Here is a 15,010-nt window from a genome sequence, read left to right on the forward strand (position 1 = left end):
CCCCACTGACTTACCTAGAAACTTGCTACCCAAACTGTGGTGCACAGGCCAACTGCATCATATAACCTGGAGCTTGTTAGAAATGCACACTAGCAGGGCCCTGTCCCAGATCCGCTGAATTAAAACCTGTATTTCAGCAAGACCTCCAGAGGATCTGCATGCAATTAGACTGTGAGAAGCAGTGATCTAGAAATTGCTAACCGAATGCTTCATGCAGGGATGCTGTTTATACTGTTTACTGTGATATCTCCAGTACAAGAACAATACCTGGCCCACAGTGGACACTCAATAAATATTTGCTGAATAAATCCATGTGTGAACATCTCTTATAGTACTATCTACTCTGTGTATAAAATTGTTGTAACTGCACAAAACTGCAAGTTCCCTCAGGGTACAGATGCTATCATCATCTCTGAAGCAGCTGTGGGCCTCACAGTGCTTGTATGTATCACTCAATAGATATTTCATCAATTGTCACTTCTAGATATTCAATACAGGAATATATTATTATGCTTAGATATTAGCTGTAATATTGCTTTAATGTGAAAACTTTGGAAAAATAAGTTAAAATCAATATATAATTCCTAAATTCACCTATTTGGCTTTGATTTTAAGTATACTACAGAGAATTCACCCAAGGAATCAAGACAGTAACGGAAAACATTATCTAAGGCCAAGTCCCAATTCCACATAGTACCAGAGAACAGGGATGGCACGGATGATTGAAATCCAAAATTGATTCCAAAACCTCATGTTATTCAATAGCCTCAAAGTCTTTTCTTACCAAATCTCACACCAAAGCTGACCTAAGTTTCAGAAATGTCATTTTTTAGTTTTATTTTCTTTCTCAAATCCACCCACCAATCGCACAGGCCCAGAAATAGTAAAATGGCCAAAGCCATCAAAAGGGAAAGACTGTGATAGAGAGATCTACATAATAAACAAACTAGGTAATTAGTTCTCAAATAACCAGATATCAACACAAAAATCTAGAGCTAGGAAGTAACAATTTATAAAAGAGGTAACTATAAGAAATAATCAGATACATTAACAGCATCTATAAATGTATCGATAACAAGACCATTCCAAAGTAAAACTCAAAATAATGAGGTATTCAGAGTCAAAATTACTGCTGGTTCTCTCAGTCCATATAATAAGGGAGGGATACCAAAGTAAGGACTCACTTCCTAATAAAGAACTGCTTTGTTTCTTTTTAATTAACTGAATCAGATGGTCTTTTATGCCTTTTTGTTTTGTTTCCTGGAACACAAGAGTTTCAAGTTGGGTCATCCGATATGTCTGACCCCATACGTATATATTCATATGGAATATCCTATATATGTATACACACCCCACCCAACACACACACTTTGTCATGTTTTTGTTTTCCCAAGAGTATAGTTGACAATGGTGATAGCTGAGTGTGTAATTAGTTTTCATTGTTCCCCTGACAGCTATAGTTCCATACAAGTCCCTTTTCTTTTGATGTTGTAAATGCTATGGAAAAAATACACTAATAACAGGCATTTCATTATGGGTCCAGCAACCATAATGGGAACATTGCCAGAAGAGAAGGGAACCTCTGGAACAGCAAAAACATATATTTGCAGGGGAGGAAAAAAGGTTAGTTCTTCAGTTACAGTAATTCTCAAAACACTGATGACAGGCATAGGATGAAAAAATTTTGAATTTTTCCCTGAGTCTCTACTGACAATAAAGTAGGTATAAAATGCTCTATGGATCCTAAAGCCAAGAATACTACTGTATCTGTGCTAAAATATTAACAAGAATAAAGGCATTGTTTATTAATAAGGGAAATACTCTTTAGAATAGCTTGTTATGATACGATCAGTGAAGAGTACAAGGACGCAGTTTCAAATTTTGCTTTTTGCTTTGCTTTTCATGGAATTAAATCAGCACTTGTGAAATCAAATATCTGGGTGCTCCATTCCCTGAGGCTTACTTTAATTTGTTTTATACAGTATTTAAAATAAAGCATCCCCCCGAGTTGCTGTCATGGCAGACACCAGATCTGTCACTGAGGTCCTTTCTCGCCTGATTAATTAGTAATTGGGAGACACATTTTGGCAGCTTTCATTTCCCTGTTATTTTCTCTAGTTTGACACAAAACCCTGTCAAATGCACCACGATTTGAACTGTACCCTTCTTTGTGCTGGGTCACTAAATTTTAATAAATGGAGCCCCCGCCAGAAAACTACCGAAATAGGCATAAAAGTTTATTGAAGCAGGAGCAGTAAACAAATATACGAAGAAAACACTGAATGCCACGGTATCCAAAACATTAATGGTCTGTCTGAACCCAAGGGTTATTGGCAAGATTGCAGGACAGAAACTAAAAGAAAGGGCCTTTAATAAAACCAGCGCTTTCATCTGTCTTTAAAATATAGATATTAGTTAAATAAAGCAGACAAACGCTTGGGTGCAGCAGACCATACATCTGCGCCTCCTCCATTATCCCAGCCCGACGAATGAATTTATTGGGAGGCAAAGATTGATAGTGGCTGCAGGAATACAGAACCCATCCAGAAGTCACAAAAGCTCTGTCTGAGCCAAACAAAGAAACATTTTTCATAAAAGGTAAGGTGAGGAACTTAAAAGTGAAGCTAAAAAGACTGATAGTTCAGAGACCTGCAAATAGCTACAGAATCAGTTTCAGGTTCTCCATCTCAAAGTGTCAGTCGCTTCCAAAAAGCATCCCGCTACTAGGGTGGCTCAGGACACTTGTGTGCCATGGCATCGGCCATGCTGTGTGGGTCAGAGGTCACAGCTTCCACATTCCGACATCTGTATTTTCTTGCCCTGAAACAATAGAAGGGGAACGAGGCTCATTTGCTCCCACTTTGTTTAACCTAATTGTTAAACACAAAGGACCATTTCCCCATATTCAGAATTAGTCTTCCTTTTCTTTCTATTCCCATTTGTTTCCATAAAATTAAGTACTATAAAAAAACCTAACCAAGAGGTTAAGCCCCCCCAACACACACATTATTAAAGTTCGGTAAATGTGACAAAGCCGTATGTCCCACGGGTGTCTGTGGAACATGAGACACCAAGTATCATGTCTACCACCATCAAAATCCAGATCACAATTTGCACTATAATTATCCAACCAAAATAAGCCATGCCTTGATTTTATTCAAACCATAAAACTGCATTTTAACATGACAAAGGAGTTTCCTAATATGTATTTTCACAACACAAAGCAAGAGCTAGTTGTTAACTATAGTTTCTACATACATAAATAAGTCACTAATAAGACTTAGAATGGACACTCTGACAGCTTAGAAGCAACAAGAAAAAACAACAGCATTTATTAGTCCATTTAAAACAAAAAGGTCACTTTGGACACTCAGATATTCTAGTCTTCTCCATCAGCCAAAAAACAAAACAAAACCTCAAAACAAAAATGGATGGATGATGGATATCAGAGGAAAGCTTTGCAGCACAAAAACTATCAGCTCATACCTGGACTTCAAATAAGGAGTCTAGGAGATGTATACCACTTCCTAAAACATGCATTTTATTTATCACCTTTATATTGCATCTGCAACCACCAAAAATCCTACTTCTAATGAACTGAAGCAATCTGTGACATAAGTAGTTTTCAATCTGTGCCCAGTTTAATCAGACTGACTGAGTCAGGTTACTCTGAAATTAATCTTAAGGAAGTTCTGTTTTTACTGCAGTTCATGGGAATAATGTTCCCAGACATCATCAAACAGATGCAGTAGCAAGAAGTTTACTATAAATTTTTGGTAAACTTTACTAGGCCACATGTTCTTCCAAATGTATCAAAAAATACAAAATGTGGTGGAAAATATAGCAGACTCGGTTGATATATTCTCATAATTTTTAATAACAAATACGAATCTACTTCCAATATAATTTTCTCTATTTTCTATAAGAACCCATAAGAACAGTTAGTAATGAGAGAATGAAAGCCTATATTTCAGGGACAAAAAGGCTCTGATCTCATATAATGCTTCTGAAAGCATCCCAAATGTTTCATTTTTAAAGATACCTATATTTTTATCAGCACCTCTTACGAGAGAAAGATTCTTGGTACTGCTGAGTGATTTGCGGAAAAAAAATACGTTGGTTGACATAAAAAGGCCTACTTAGAACAATCAAAAAAAGGAAATCAGGATTTGGGGGGGTGACCATAGGAGCTATTAATATACTACTTTGAAATTAACAACAAATTATAAGCTACAAAACAAAAATACGTATGTAAACATGGTACAGCCCAACATTTAACATTAAAATATGCCTGGATTTAAAATATATTATTACTAAATTAAAACTTCCCCTTTTTTCAACTAAATACAAGAAAATAGCATTCTAATGAGCTCACAAATAATTTGAGAGAGCTTTAAATGTAGAGCCCTGCCAAAATTATTATAAAGTGGGTTAGTCCTTTTCTATTGTCCATATTCATTTCCAGACCATTTTCATGAAAGAAATAAAATCGGTCTTAAAACAAGATGGCTGCTTCTAAAAAACAAAAACAAAAAAAAACCCTCTGATTTAACAGAAAGCCAAAAATCTAGCTTTTCTAAATTGGGGAGCAAAAACTTAGTCATCTTTTTTCCCTAATCTCCAAGCATGTATTCACACATTTCCACATGGAAACCTATACATTACACTGTGCAGTTATTTAAAATTACTAATAGCAATTTTTTAAAAAGGTCTGATCTTTGTGTGCCAATAACATAACTGTCCAATGCATAAACATACAGATATCACGTGACCAGAATTCCCACGTCACAGCAGAATCATGATCATCAGTCATGGAAAACGGGTCGCTTGATAAATAATTACAGGAATAATACTGATGTATTTACATCTCTTAAAGAATGCCATCATAAAACATCCAGTGATATCTTATTACAAACACAACAACTGTATTGGACTTTTTAAAGTAAACAGCCTAGGAACTTAACTGTCAGAGTCTCTCCTTGAATTGCACTTTGCTGACCTTCCCTGAAGCAAATGGCAGATTAATTCTATGACATACATAATAAATATTAAAAGCATTCCCCTACATTTTGAAATAATTTTTAAATAGATTTTCTTAAAAATCACCCAAAACTATTTTTATTTCTCACTTGACTGGAAAATAAGACCTGACAGTAACATTTTCTTCAACCTGTCAACTGTCAATTGTATGAAGGATGTTTCTAAAGATGACAAAGGTTTATTTTTCCTTATTGAAAATGATAGAACTCTACCTGAATGAAAGCTCAGGTAACCATGACTGTGGTACACTCCCGTCTCCCAGCAACTAGCTAACTTAAGTAGGAGTTTTCACTTTTTTAAAATAATGTTTTTATTGAAATCCATGGCTGTTTGAAAACTATACTCAAAAGCCTCAAAACCAAGAGTTTATATCCACACACACATTCCGCATTACAAAACAGTGCACAGATTTCAGTAGTTTACAATAAATCCTTCAAAGTGCAACAAGGAGTAGAGATTATCAAGAATACTAAGATACAGGGAACTTTTTTCATTTATAATCGAACTATGTATAATTATAGTACAAAAAAACCACCTTATTACTTTTTAATTCTAAACTAAGCGGTTCTATTGTCTTTGGGCTGCCTTGTTTACTACTGACTTAAAAAAGACCTAAATGCAGACAAATTTAGGAGGAAACAGACCTCCTGGTTGTGAGTAATATCCCATTCAAAACACTGGAAATTCAAATTAATCACAAGAAACTTTTCTACAAAACAGGTCAGGATATAGGTTCAGAAGCAAATGAAAATATAAATCTAATAATATAAATCAGGCCCTTAAAAGAGACAGCCATTTATTGATGTTTAGCTGTCTAAGACCACCACCATAAGACAAATTACTAAAAGTGAATATTAATAGATCATTTCTTATCCTCCTCTTTGAGGTTTTTATATCTGAATATGAAGGTGTTATCCGTCACAAATGATCAAAAGGCAATTTTTTCTCAGTTCAGAAAACTGATCCTGTCTGAATATCCTGGGTAAGTGGCCAGGGCCTTCTTCACTGTACTTAGGGACACACAGGCTTCCTTTCCAACATGAACATTCTAATCAGAGCTGTTATTTTAACAGTTTATATACTGTTTCTAAAAAGAAAATTGGTAATATGGAATCAGTCAACATAGACTGGTTCCTTACTAAAAATAAAATGTAACTTTTAAAATCATCATTGCTACTGGAAGTTACTCAAAACAAATACAAAAATGAAAAGGGTTGAGTTGCATCTTTTTAAAAAAACTATTAAAGCAAATGATTTATACTGGGGAAATAACCCACTAAACAATAAATAAATGCTACCCACATGTAAAATTCTGTTAACATTTTCTTAGTTTTGTTCCACTTTGTATTTTAATGTATTCTCTTCCTCAAAGATACATTCTTTTAGCATATTCTTCTCCCAAGCTTGCGAAGGCCAGGACTCCTGAAGGACTAATTGTATTCATTCATTTTCTTGGCCCAGCATGAAGCTGGTAGCTTGCGTGGTTCATAGCAACAGGGGAGAAGAGAAGGCGCTCATCTTTATCTGTCCCTATCCAATAGGAAATCAGGCCAGTGGACAGAATGCAATGTAATGCCTGTTCAGAAGGCATCTTGCAAGACTAAATGGCAAGAAATTCACAAGGTTAATTTGCCCCCAAATAACTAAGTGCTCCTTCCAAACCTGATCTTCAGCCTTCAAAGGTGGAAGCCTCTACAGCTATTGATTATCAGCCAGAACACACATGGCAACAAGATATTCCTTCAGTGAGCCAATGGTTTAGTTAATACCACTAAAATCAACTAACAGGGAGTAATGGACAACTGAAGGCTCTCTCTGATTCTTTTAATCACAGGGAGTTTATTGACCTTGGTCTCATGCTGGAAATGCCAAATTAGACTGTACAGCCAAGTATGCCTCAAATAGCACTGATGTTCCAGTCACCTAAAAAAAAAAAAAGACAGTTGACTATTTCTGAGAGCTTATTATGAATATATAACTCATAAAATGGATGGAACAAACATCTCAGTAGCTAATTTTTCTTTTCAAACATTTACAGAAAAGTGCCCCAAAACAAGAAGCATTACACCAATTTGTAAAGTAAAAAAAAGGGGGGGGGAGATTCACTTCAGGTCTTTTGCAAATGGATCAGGGTAAAAACGGGATATATAAATCTCTGTCATACTGCTTTATTTTTATCCGGATGTCTACATAAATTCTGATAAAAAGACCAAAATAATAAAATTACCCAATTATATCTAATACATTACATTGAGGCTCAGAGTTAATAAAGTTAAAAAATTCTAAATAATGCTTTTTACTGGAAGAACTTTTAAGTTTCTAACATATGTTATTATTTAAAACATTTAAAATTTCAAAACTAAAGTTAATCCTGTACAAGTTTGGTGATAAAATTCATTCAAAACCAGGATCAACTTTCCATCTTTCCAAATTCTTAGATTTGAAACAAACCGATTTCCTTTATTTGTCAGTGGAAAAGGCACAGTGCTAGAATACTAGTATATACATAATAAAACACTGATGACTCCAATTTTAAAAAATAAAACAAGTTTATTTTGAAAGGAAAAAAATAACCAAAGGATTATGATGGGGGGGGGCGGAGAAAGGTTACTACCTCTCTCTACTTAGCCACATACAAATGATCTGTCAGCCAGAAAGGTTTGAGAGTACTGACCTAGAATTCATAACACTTTCACAACTCCAAGATTACATGTTAACAAAACTAAATGGTGTCAATTACCTGCTACTCTAACATGAAATGTTTAATTTACAAGTCCCTACAAGAATTTTAAAAGTCCAAAGAAAACATATGATTAGGTTAAAATTTAGTATACTCTGGGTGAATTATAAAGATTTTTTTTTTCCCATCAGAGCATAACACTTTAAATTGGTGATACTCAGAACCCAGCAGAAGCAAAGCATTAAGTGCGGAGAATCAATATTCTTCAAGTATGCTGGTAGTATTTGCCACTGTATTATTTTACTATTATCCCATTAATGCCAATTAGTAGGCAACATGTTTAATTATCCTATTATCATTTTGGCAACTGGTCAAAAGAAACCAAGAACTTTTCAATATACACACAATATTTAAAAGAATATTCTCATTGGAAGCACCGAACTGTTTACAGCACACTTCAGATTAAGAGGCATGTTCTTATATTGAGTCATCTCTATCTTTATAAGTGTAGCTGCTATGGGATAATGTAAATAAAGTTTTATTACTGAAAGTCTCTTTAAAAAGTTACTTAAAAGCTTTTTACATTCTTAAAGAAATTAAAGACAAATAGCTATATTCTCCTTGATTTAGATATTCATTACTCAGTTACTTAGTAACATGCTGGTTCAGAATTCAGTCTAACATTAGAAGGGTCACTCTATTACTATATTTAGGTGAAATCCAGACAACTTTCCAAATTTTTAAAATATGGAAGATGCATTTAGGCAAATGTTATCACATACACTTCTATTCAGATTGATAGTTCTCAGTTGCTATTTCAGAGATTTGTGCCAATTCAAAACATAAAATTGGTTTTTGGCCCGCCACCCAATAAGTACTAGCAACTAAAAAGTTACCAGCATTTGGGAAATTGAACATCCACTTTCCAGAAGCAAATACCTAGGACAATAGATTCTATCTGATAGCAAATAAGTTTAATATTTTTTTTCTCTGTTAATCCAGATCTATGGATGCTAATGGTATAACAGAGTCATTAATGAAAACAATAAACTCCTAGGACTACAGAAGTTACAATATAAGATATTTAAATCCTGTGATCAAGATGTAATACTTAATTCTAATTGTATTTAAACATAATTTCAAGTTCACCTCCATTAGTATAAGCTAAAATATATTTACTTCATTTTGCCACAGAATCCCTTATTAGGAGCTTAAGTGCCTACTGAACTTATCTAAGAAAAAAAAATTAATCTGTTTAAGTTGCAATCAAAGTTTTCAACTTTTTTATAAAAGATTAAGTCTTCTGATCTTATTAGTTTAACAAGTCCTAAAAAAATAGGATTTATATAAAATCAGAAAGCATGATTAGCTTACTTTACAAAATAACATTATTACCAAAAATAAAATGTAAAACATTGAATCTATAAAATTTAGTAAACCCTTGAAAATTTTCTAAAATGTTTCTTCCCTATCTTTTGAGATAAACTGTGCTTATTTCTAAACTAGTTATTTTGCATTGGCTGTTTTTAAATCACATCCAAGCTGAATCTTCTTAATACATCAAAAAAAAAAAAAAAAAAAAAACATCTTATTCAACATTTCAGAGAGAAATCTGCCTACCAGGCCCTACTTTCACAGTTACATTAGTTTTTTAAAGTAAGTTTTACTGTGACAACATATGAAGATAAATGCACCCACAAACCCTAAGAATACTAAAGTTAGAGCTGAATCTCTTGGGAGAGGGGTACATTATCCTTTCTTTTGAACATCATCAAAATGATAACGATCAAATAAAAAGGTATTTCCACAAGCCTCAAATTAGAATACAGACTTGAGAATACCCTTGGTATTTTAAAATTCTACAGATTAACTTTGTGTGGGCAGGTTCAAAGCCACCATGGCATCCTGAGCAGAGTTTTCTACAGGCAGGGCAAATCTATTAAAAAACATGACCTGTGACAAAAATCAATGTGCTAATCTCAAACCAAACAACAGTATCAAAAGCATAAAACAGAGATAACCTAAGATAAAATGTCCTCGAACTAACTCAGACTAGCTTGACAGGTTAAGAAGGAGGGGTAGGTGGGGGTGTTGCTGATTCTTTCTGTTTTAACCTAGGATGACTGGAACACCCAAGTATCCAAATAAAACTGTGAGGAAAAGATCACACTGTGAAGTTTGGAGTGGGAAGGAAAAGACAAGTAAGCACAAAATGTCCCACATTCAACTAACCAATTTCACTGTTATTTAATAGGGCGCTAAAGTTTAGAAATATAAATTCCTGTATTTCGTATATGCTGTTTAATAAAGCCCAGGGGGGGAATAAAACCAACCAACATAATGAGACTTGCTTTTAACACCATCACAACTGGAAAGCTTGCTCTATTTGTCTTGTCAGCTTTAATAAAAGGCATCTCCTCTGGCGGGATGGCTTCCCTTTCTTTTCCTAACAGTGGTAAGTGGCATGTCAAAGAAGAAATAGCTTCCCATCCCACCACCCACCTCCAGAAGACATTTTTTTTTTTTTAACCAAACTTTCAGGGATGTCTCCACTTCTGCTAGGCGGTGCAATTTAGAATTTGGGCTACCTGGGTGTGATTATCTCTCCCGGAGTAGCGCGGGGAGGTGGGGGGGGGGGGGGCGCTACTCTCCTTTAGGCAATCGGTCGACCGCTTGTGGGGAAATCTGCCCATCTTCATCTGAGCTGACACTACTTCAAGCGGGGACTCCCTCCCAAGCCTGAATTAAGGGAGAAGGAGGGAGGCCGGTGGACACGGCCACCCGGAGGTAGGAAGAACTGGAGGCGCCCGCCAGCCCCCTCTCTCCCATACACGTTGGGCGCGCAGCCACCACAAACTATCATCCCCTCGGCCTCCAGCGTCTCTCCTCCCAACTTCCACTCCAGCCCAGAGAAAAACCTGGGATTTCAGGTATAATCGATGCGATTTCCCTCTTAGGCAGGCACCGAAACCAGCCCGCACCTGGAAGCTGGCCTCGGTCCCAGAGAGCCAGAGCATTCTGGGCCCAGTGGGGCCGACTGCTGCCCACAGGCCGGGGAGAAAGTAGGGCTCGGAGCTTCTCTGGATCCGGAGGGGCTCGCCCGGCACACTGGACAACGCTCACTCCTCCCCACTTCCAGAATCCCTGAACAAGGGACGTCTGCGCGTGGCCAGAGTTCAGCAGGCGCGCTGGGGCGGCCCTAGGCGCCCATCTCTAGCCTTCCGCGTACCGGGAGGGCTTCGGGGACGCCCACAAAACGGTTCCAGGTAATTGCGCGTGTTCCTCCGGCTTCACACCGCCAGGCCGTGGACTACAGGGCTCCCACCTCCCGGCTCGGCCAACTCCAGCAGCTCGCTCCGCACACATGACGTAACCCCGCATTAGATCAAACTTTCTGGCACCTTGAGCCCACGGCGGGTAAGGAGGTGGGAGAATCCTCTCCAATGCCAGGCGCGCCGGGCCGAGACTGGGCCAGGGGCCGGTTGATTGCCTCCCAGTTAGAAGAAAATAAAAGCCTAAAGCTTCCGCTTCCCAGCACCCCCCTCGCTTCTCCCAGCCCTTGCGCTCCCTGAACGTACCGAGAAAAGGGAAGAAAAATTAAAAAAAAAAAAAAAAAAAAAAACAACTTTGGGGATGTTTGGCGGGTTCTCCCTGCAGTCCCTGCGCACCCACGCTCCAGGCGGGAACTCTTGGCTGCGCGCACCGGGACCTCCCGGTGCCCAAGCGCTACGCCCGGATCGAGATGCTGGCCGGCTTGCCCCGGTGAAGAAGCGGAGAAGTCTCGACTCCCCAGCTCCCGCCTTTTCCGAGTCTCCCCGCGCTCCGCAGAGGCAGCGGGTCTGGGCTGCCCCGGGGACTCCCAAGGACTCCTGGCCTCTTTGAGGCAGCTTAACAAAGAGAGGCGCGACGGGAACGCTTCCCGTGGGCGCCTCGAAAGCCATCAGCGCCCTGGCGACACAGGCTCCAAGGGTGCGCGCCGCCCGCGGCTGGTGCGCGCAGGTCCCCGCCGCCACCGCCGCTCCTTTCTTAGGGCGCCGAGGCCCGAGTATCCCCGCTCTCCGCTCCCCCTATTGCCTTACCTGGGGTTGCTGCTGTTCCAGTAGACGGCGTAGCGGTCGGCGACGGCCTTGGAGCCTGGGTCCTGGCTGAACACACACATCCAGAGCACCAGAAACACCAGCGTCAACATCTCCACGTGCAACATCACGCCTGGCCAGCGGCGGAGCCCCCGACAAGCCACTCCGGGGAAAGAGCAGGGATCCGGAGGGAGGGAGGGAAGGGGAGAAAGAGAGCAGGAGCCAAATAAATATGAATAAATAAGAATGAAGAGTGGCGAGAAAAGAAAGAGGCGCACACCAAGCTGGGGAGGGGAAGGAGAACGAGAAGAGGAGACGGGGGGGGGGGGTCGGGGAGGGGGCAAAGACGAACTCGCACCCCCACTGGAGGGTTCAGGAGGAAAAAAGGAATCACAAGATGGAGAGAAGCATGCGTGTGTGTGGTGGCGGCGGCGAGGGCGGGGGAAGGGGTGCCAAGCTGTGTCTCGAGCGGCGGCGGCAGGCCGGTCACCCCGGGAGGAGGAGGTGCGCACCGGGCCGGGCGGCGGCACCGCGGGTTGGGGCAGGCGGCGGCGCACGCTGCACAGTCACCGGGAGTTGCGCGCCGCAGCCGCGGGGAGACATACACTGGCCCGCCGGGCCCGGCTCAGCGTCGGCGCCGCGGGCTGCGCACGGCTCCGCCGCCGCCCAGGGCCCTCGCAGTGCGCCCCGCTTCGCTCCAAGTTACTTTGGCGGCGGGTGAGAAACTGCAGGAGGAGGGCTCCGTGTGGATGGAGGGCTTCGCGCCTGTGGCCCCGGAGGTAAGGACCCCCTTCCCCCGCCTCCTCTGTGCCTTAACCAGGAGACCCTTGGAAATCTCGGAGGAGTCGTAGGTGCTGCGGATTCGGGGCGCTGCGCCGCGCCGCGCCGAAAAGGGTGGGGATCCGGGGCCACAAACCCAGCCCCGCCGGCGTCCTGGAACTGCTTAAGCGGCAGTTAAGCTGGCGAGGAGCGGTCTTGCCTTGAAAACCTCAAAGAAAAGTTTGGCTCTCCGTGTCCTCCGGCAGGTCCCCCCGGCGGAGTCGGACTGCGGCGGCGGGAGACGACACCCCTGGCGCTGGCAGAGCCTCGGGGATTTCTCGCGCGTGCTTTTCTTGGCCGGGTGTGGGTGCACCAGAGTGAATGAAGAGCAGAGGTTACGAACCAGCCAGCGAGGCGGAGCTGGGATGCCCAAACCTGCAGGACGACGCCAACCCAACTGTTAGGCTGGAGAGCGAGAGGGAAAACAATCACTTTTTAAATGAATCCCTGCAACTCCTGGATGGGCTGATGTCAGTCTCCGATCGCCTTCCGGGAGCAAGACTGAGCCCCCAGACGCGGTGCCAAGAGCCTCGGGTGAGCGCTCAGAAGTGTCCCTGCGACTCCGACGGGTCTTGCCCCAAGCCCGGCAACTTGTAGAGATGCATCAATCAGTTTGAAACGGGAAAAGAGAAAAAAAAAGAGAGAGAGCGAGCGCAGGAGCGAGTGGCACCTCCCCGATGACTACATCAGAAAACCTTCCCGATCCTCCTGCAGCTGCTCCTCTTTCCCTCCTTGGGCACAGCAGCAACAAGAGGTGAAAAGCACCAACCGAATCCTAAAACCTCTACCAGGCGGGAAAATAAACTTGAGTGCAGCAGCAGCAGCACGAACAGCCCAGGAGGGATTGAAATGACTGGCGAGAAGTGGAAAGAGGTAAAAGTCAGTTTTGCAAAAGAGAAAAAAAAAGAGAGAAAAAATGCTTTATGGGAAAAAATCTCCTCGGGCACGCCCCCTCGTTAATGACCTGCGTGTAAAGCCGACAGCAACGGCGACCCAGCAGCAGCCGCCGCCGCCGCCGCACCGGAGCGCAAGGCCGCGCGCGTGAACGTGGACGTGGGCGGCGCGGCCGTGGAAGGGGGCGGTGCCCGGGCGTGTAGCGCAGGGCGCGGGGCAGGCGGGCTGCGCGAGCGCGGGTGCGAGCTCCGGACCTAGCAGGGGGAGGCGCCGCCCGCCCGCGCCCAGCCAGCGCCGCTGCCGCCGCGGCCCGGGTCATGTGGGCTGCTTTTTTTTTTTTCTTTTTTTTTTTTCCTCCCCATGCAGTTTACTTGGAAAGTGGGGGGGGGGGGAGGGGGGAGGGTTGGAGCAGCCAGTCAGTGAACGGCCTGCTGTTTGCTTACAGGTCGGGGTTTTTTCCTCTCTCTTCACTCCAACAGGATTGGTTTGTTCCACGAGAAAGAGGCGTTTTCTTAATCTCCTCCCTTCCCCACGCCTCCTACCCCCCTCCTCGGCCCCACCTTCCAGAAACCTGACTAATTGAATTACTGGGAGTGCCGAGGCGCCCTCTCCTCCGCCCGAACCCAGCAGCCGCGCGTAACCCTTTGGATGCTGAATTCCGTCTGGGCTGAGGAGTGATTTGACATCTTTTTACCTGAGAGTGCGGTTTTTCAATTACACAGGAACCGGTTCCCATCCTGTAGCCGGCAAGCCGAAATCTGTCTCCCAGGCCCTGCAGGTGACTTGAAGTCCCAGCAGACAGGCTGGCAGGGAGCCTCAATGAATTCGTGTTCTTGTAAATCTGCGCTGTTCACGACGCGCATTGCCCGGAGCTGGGTTATCTTGGAAACCTGAGCATCTCTCATGTGCCTTTCAACTCGCCTCTTCCTACCAGGGACTTAAAGGTTCACGAGCAGGAAGCAAGACTTTTTTTTAAAGTGATGCTCTGAAACACATTTTTTTTAAATTGAGAAAATCAGTGTAAAGTGATTACAATTCAGTGCGATCCTTCAGCAGGAAGGAAATGAATGCGGCAGGGGAGCCCATCAGAAATACATTACACCTTTTACATTTCTACCCCGAGGTTGGTTTACTGCCCACTCCCCAAAGGATAGATGCTTTCAACGAACCCGGTGCGGGAAGAATCGCAGGTCGGGGCGGGAGTTCCTTTATTATTTGAAAAGGCCTCGCGTACCCGGACTTCTAGGACTTCTAGAACAGGTTGCAGCGCCTTGGTCCCCAGCGGCCTCGGAAGCACGATCGCCTGACAGCAAGGCGGTCCGAGCGCCTTGGGACGCGTCCCCCGTCCTCCAGCGCCCGGGAATCTAGTCTAGCCAGGAGCTCGGCGCTGTGGGGCACCAACCCCTCGGAGACTTGCCCTTGCGGAGCTCAGAGGGCTCAGGCCTTCATATTAGTCTCTCCTGCCCTCTAGGGAGTTGGCTGCCCCGGTGGGAAGGGCTGA

General features: G+C 42.9%; 1 protein-coding gene across 4 annotated transcripts in view; it reads right to left on the reverse strand.

Annotated features, from left to right (window-relative positions):
* EFNA5 (ephrin A5) overlaps window positions 1-13,811 on the reverse strand; it is a 277,026-nt gene extending 263,215 nt beyond the window's left edge. For 2 of the 4 annotated variants that reach the window (XR_010413177.1, XM_045899641.3), the window contains exon 1: window positions 11,800-13,810. Coding sequence is in view for 3 of the 4 variants with exons in the window: in XM_045899641.3 (XP_045755597.1) it covers window positions 11,800-11,924 (125 nt within the window). In the remaining variant the exon portion in view is untranslated. Of the gene's footprint in view, window positions 1-6,887; window positions 6,964-11,799 lie in introns of all 4 variants that reach the window. The other 2 variants (XM_064596452.1, XM_045899649.3) reach the window with 2 other exon arrangements.
* Between the last annotated feature and the right edge of the window lie 1,199 nt (window positions 13,812-15,010).

The sequence above is a fragment of the Mirounga angustirostris genome, unplaced genomic scaffold, assembly GCF_029215605.1.
Source record: "Mirounga angustirostris isolate CCGP_5_RB_7025 unplaced genomic scaffold, mMirAng1.0.hap1 SCAF_7, whole genome shotgun sequence".
NCBI classification, from domain to species: domain Eukaryota; kingdom Metazoa; phylum Chordata; class Mammalia; order Carnivora; family Phocidae; genus Mirounga; species Mirounga angustirostris.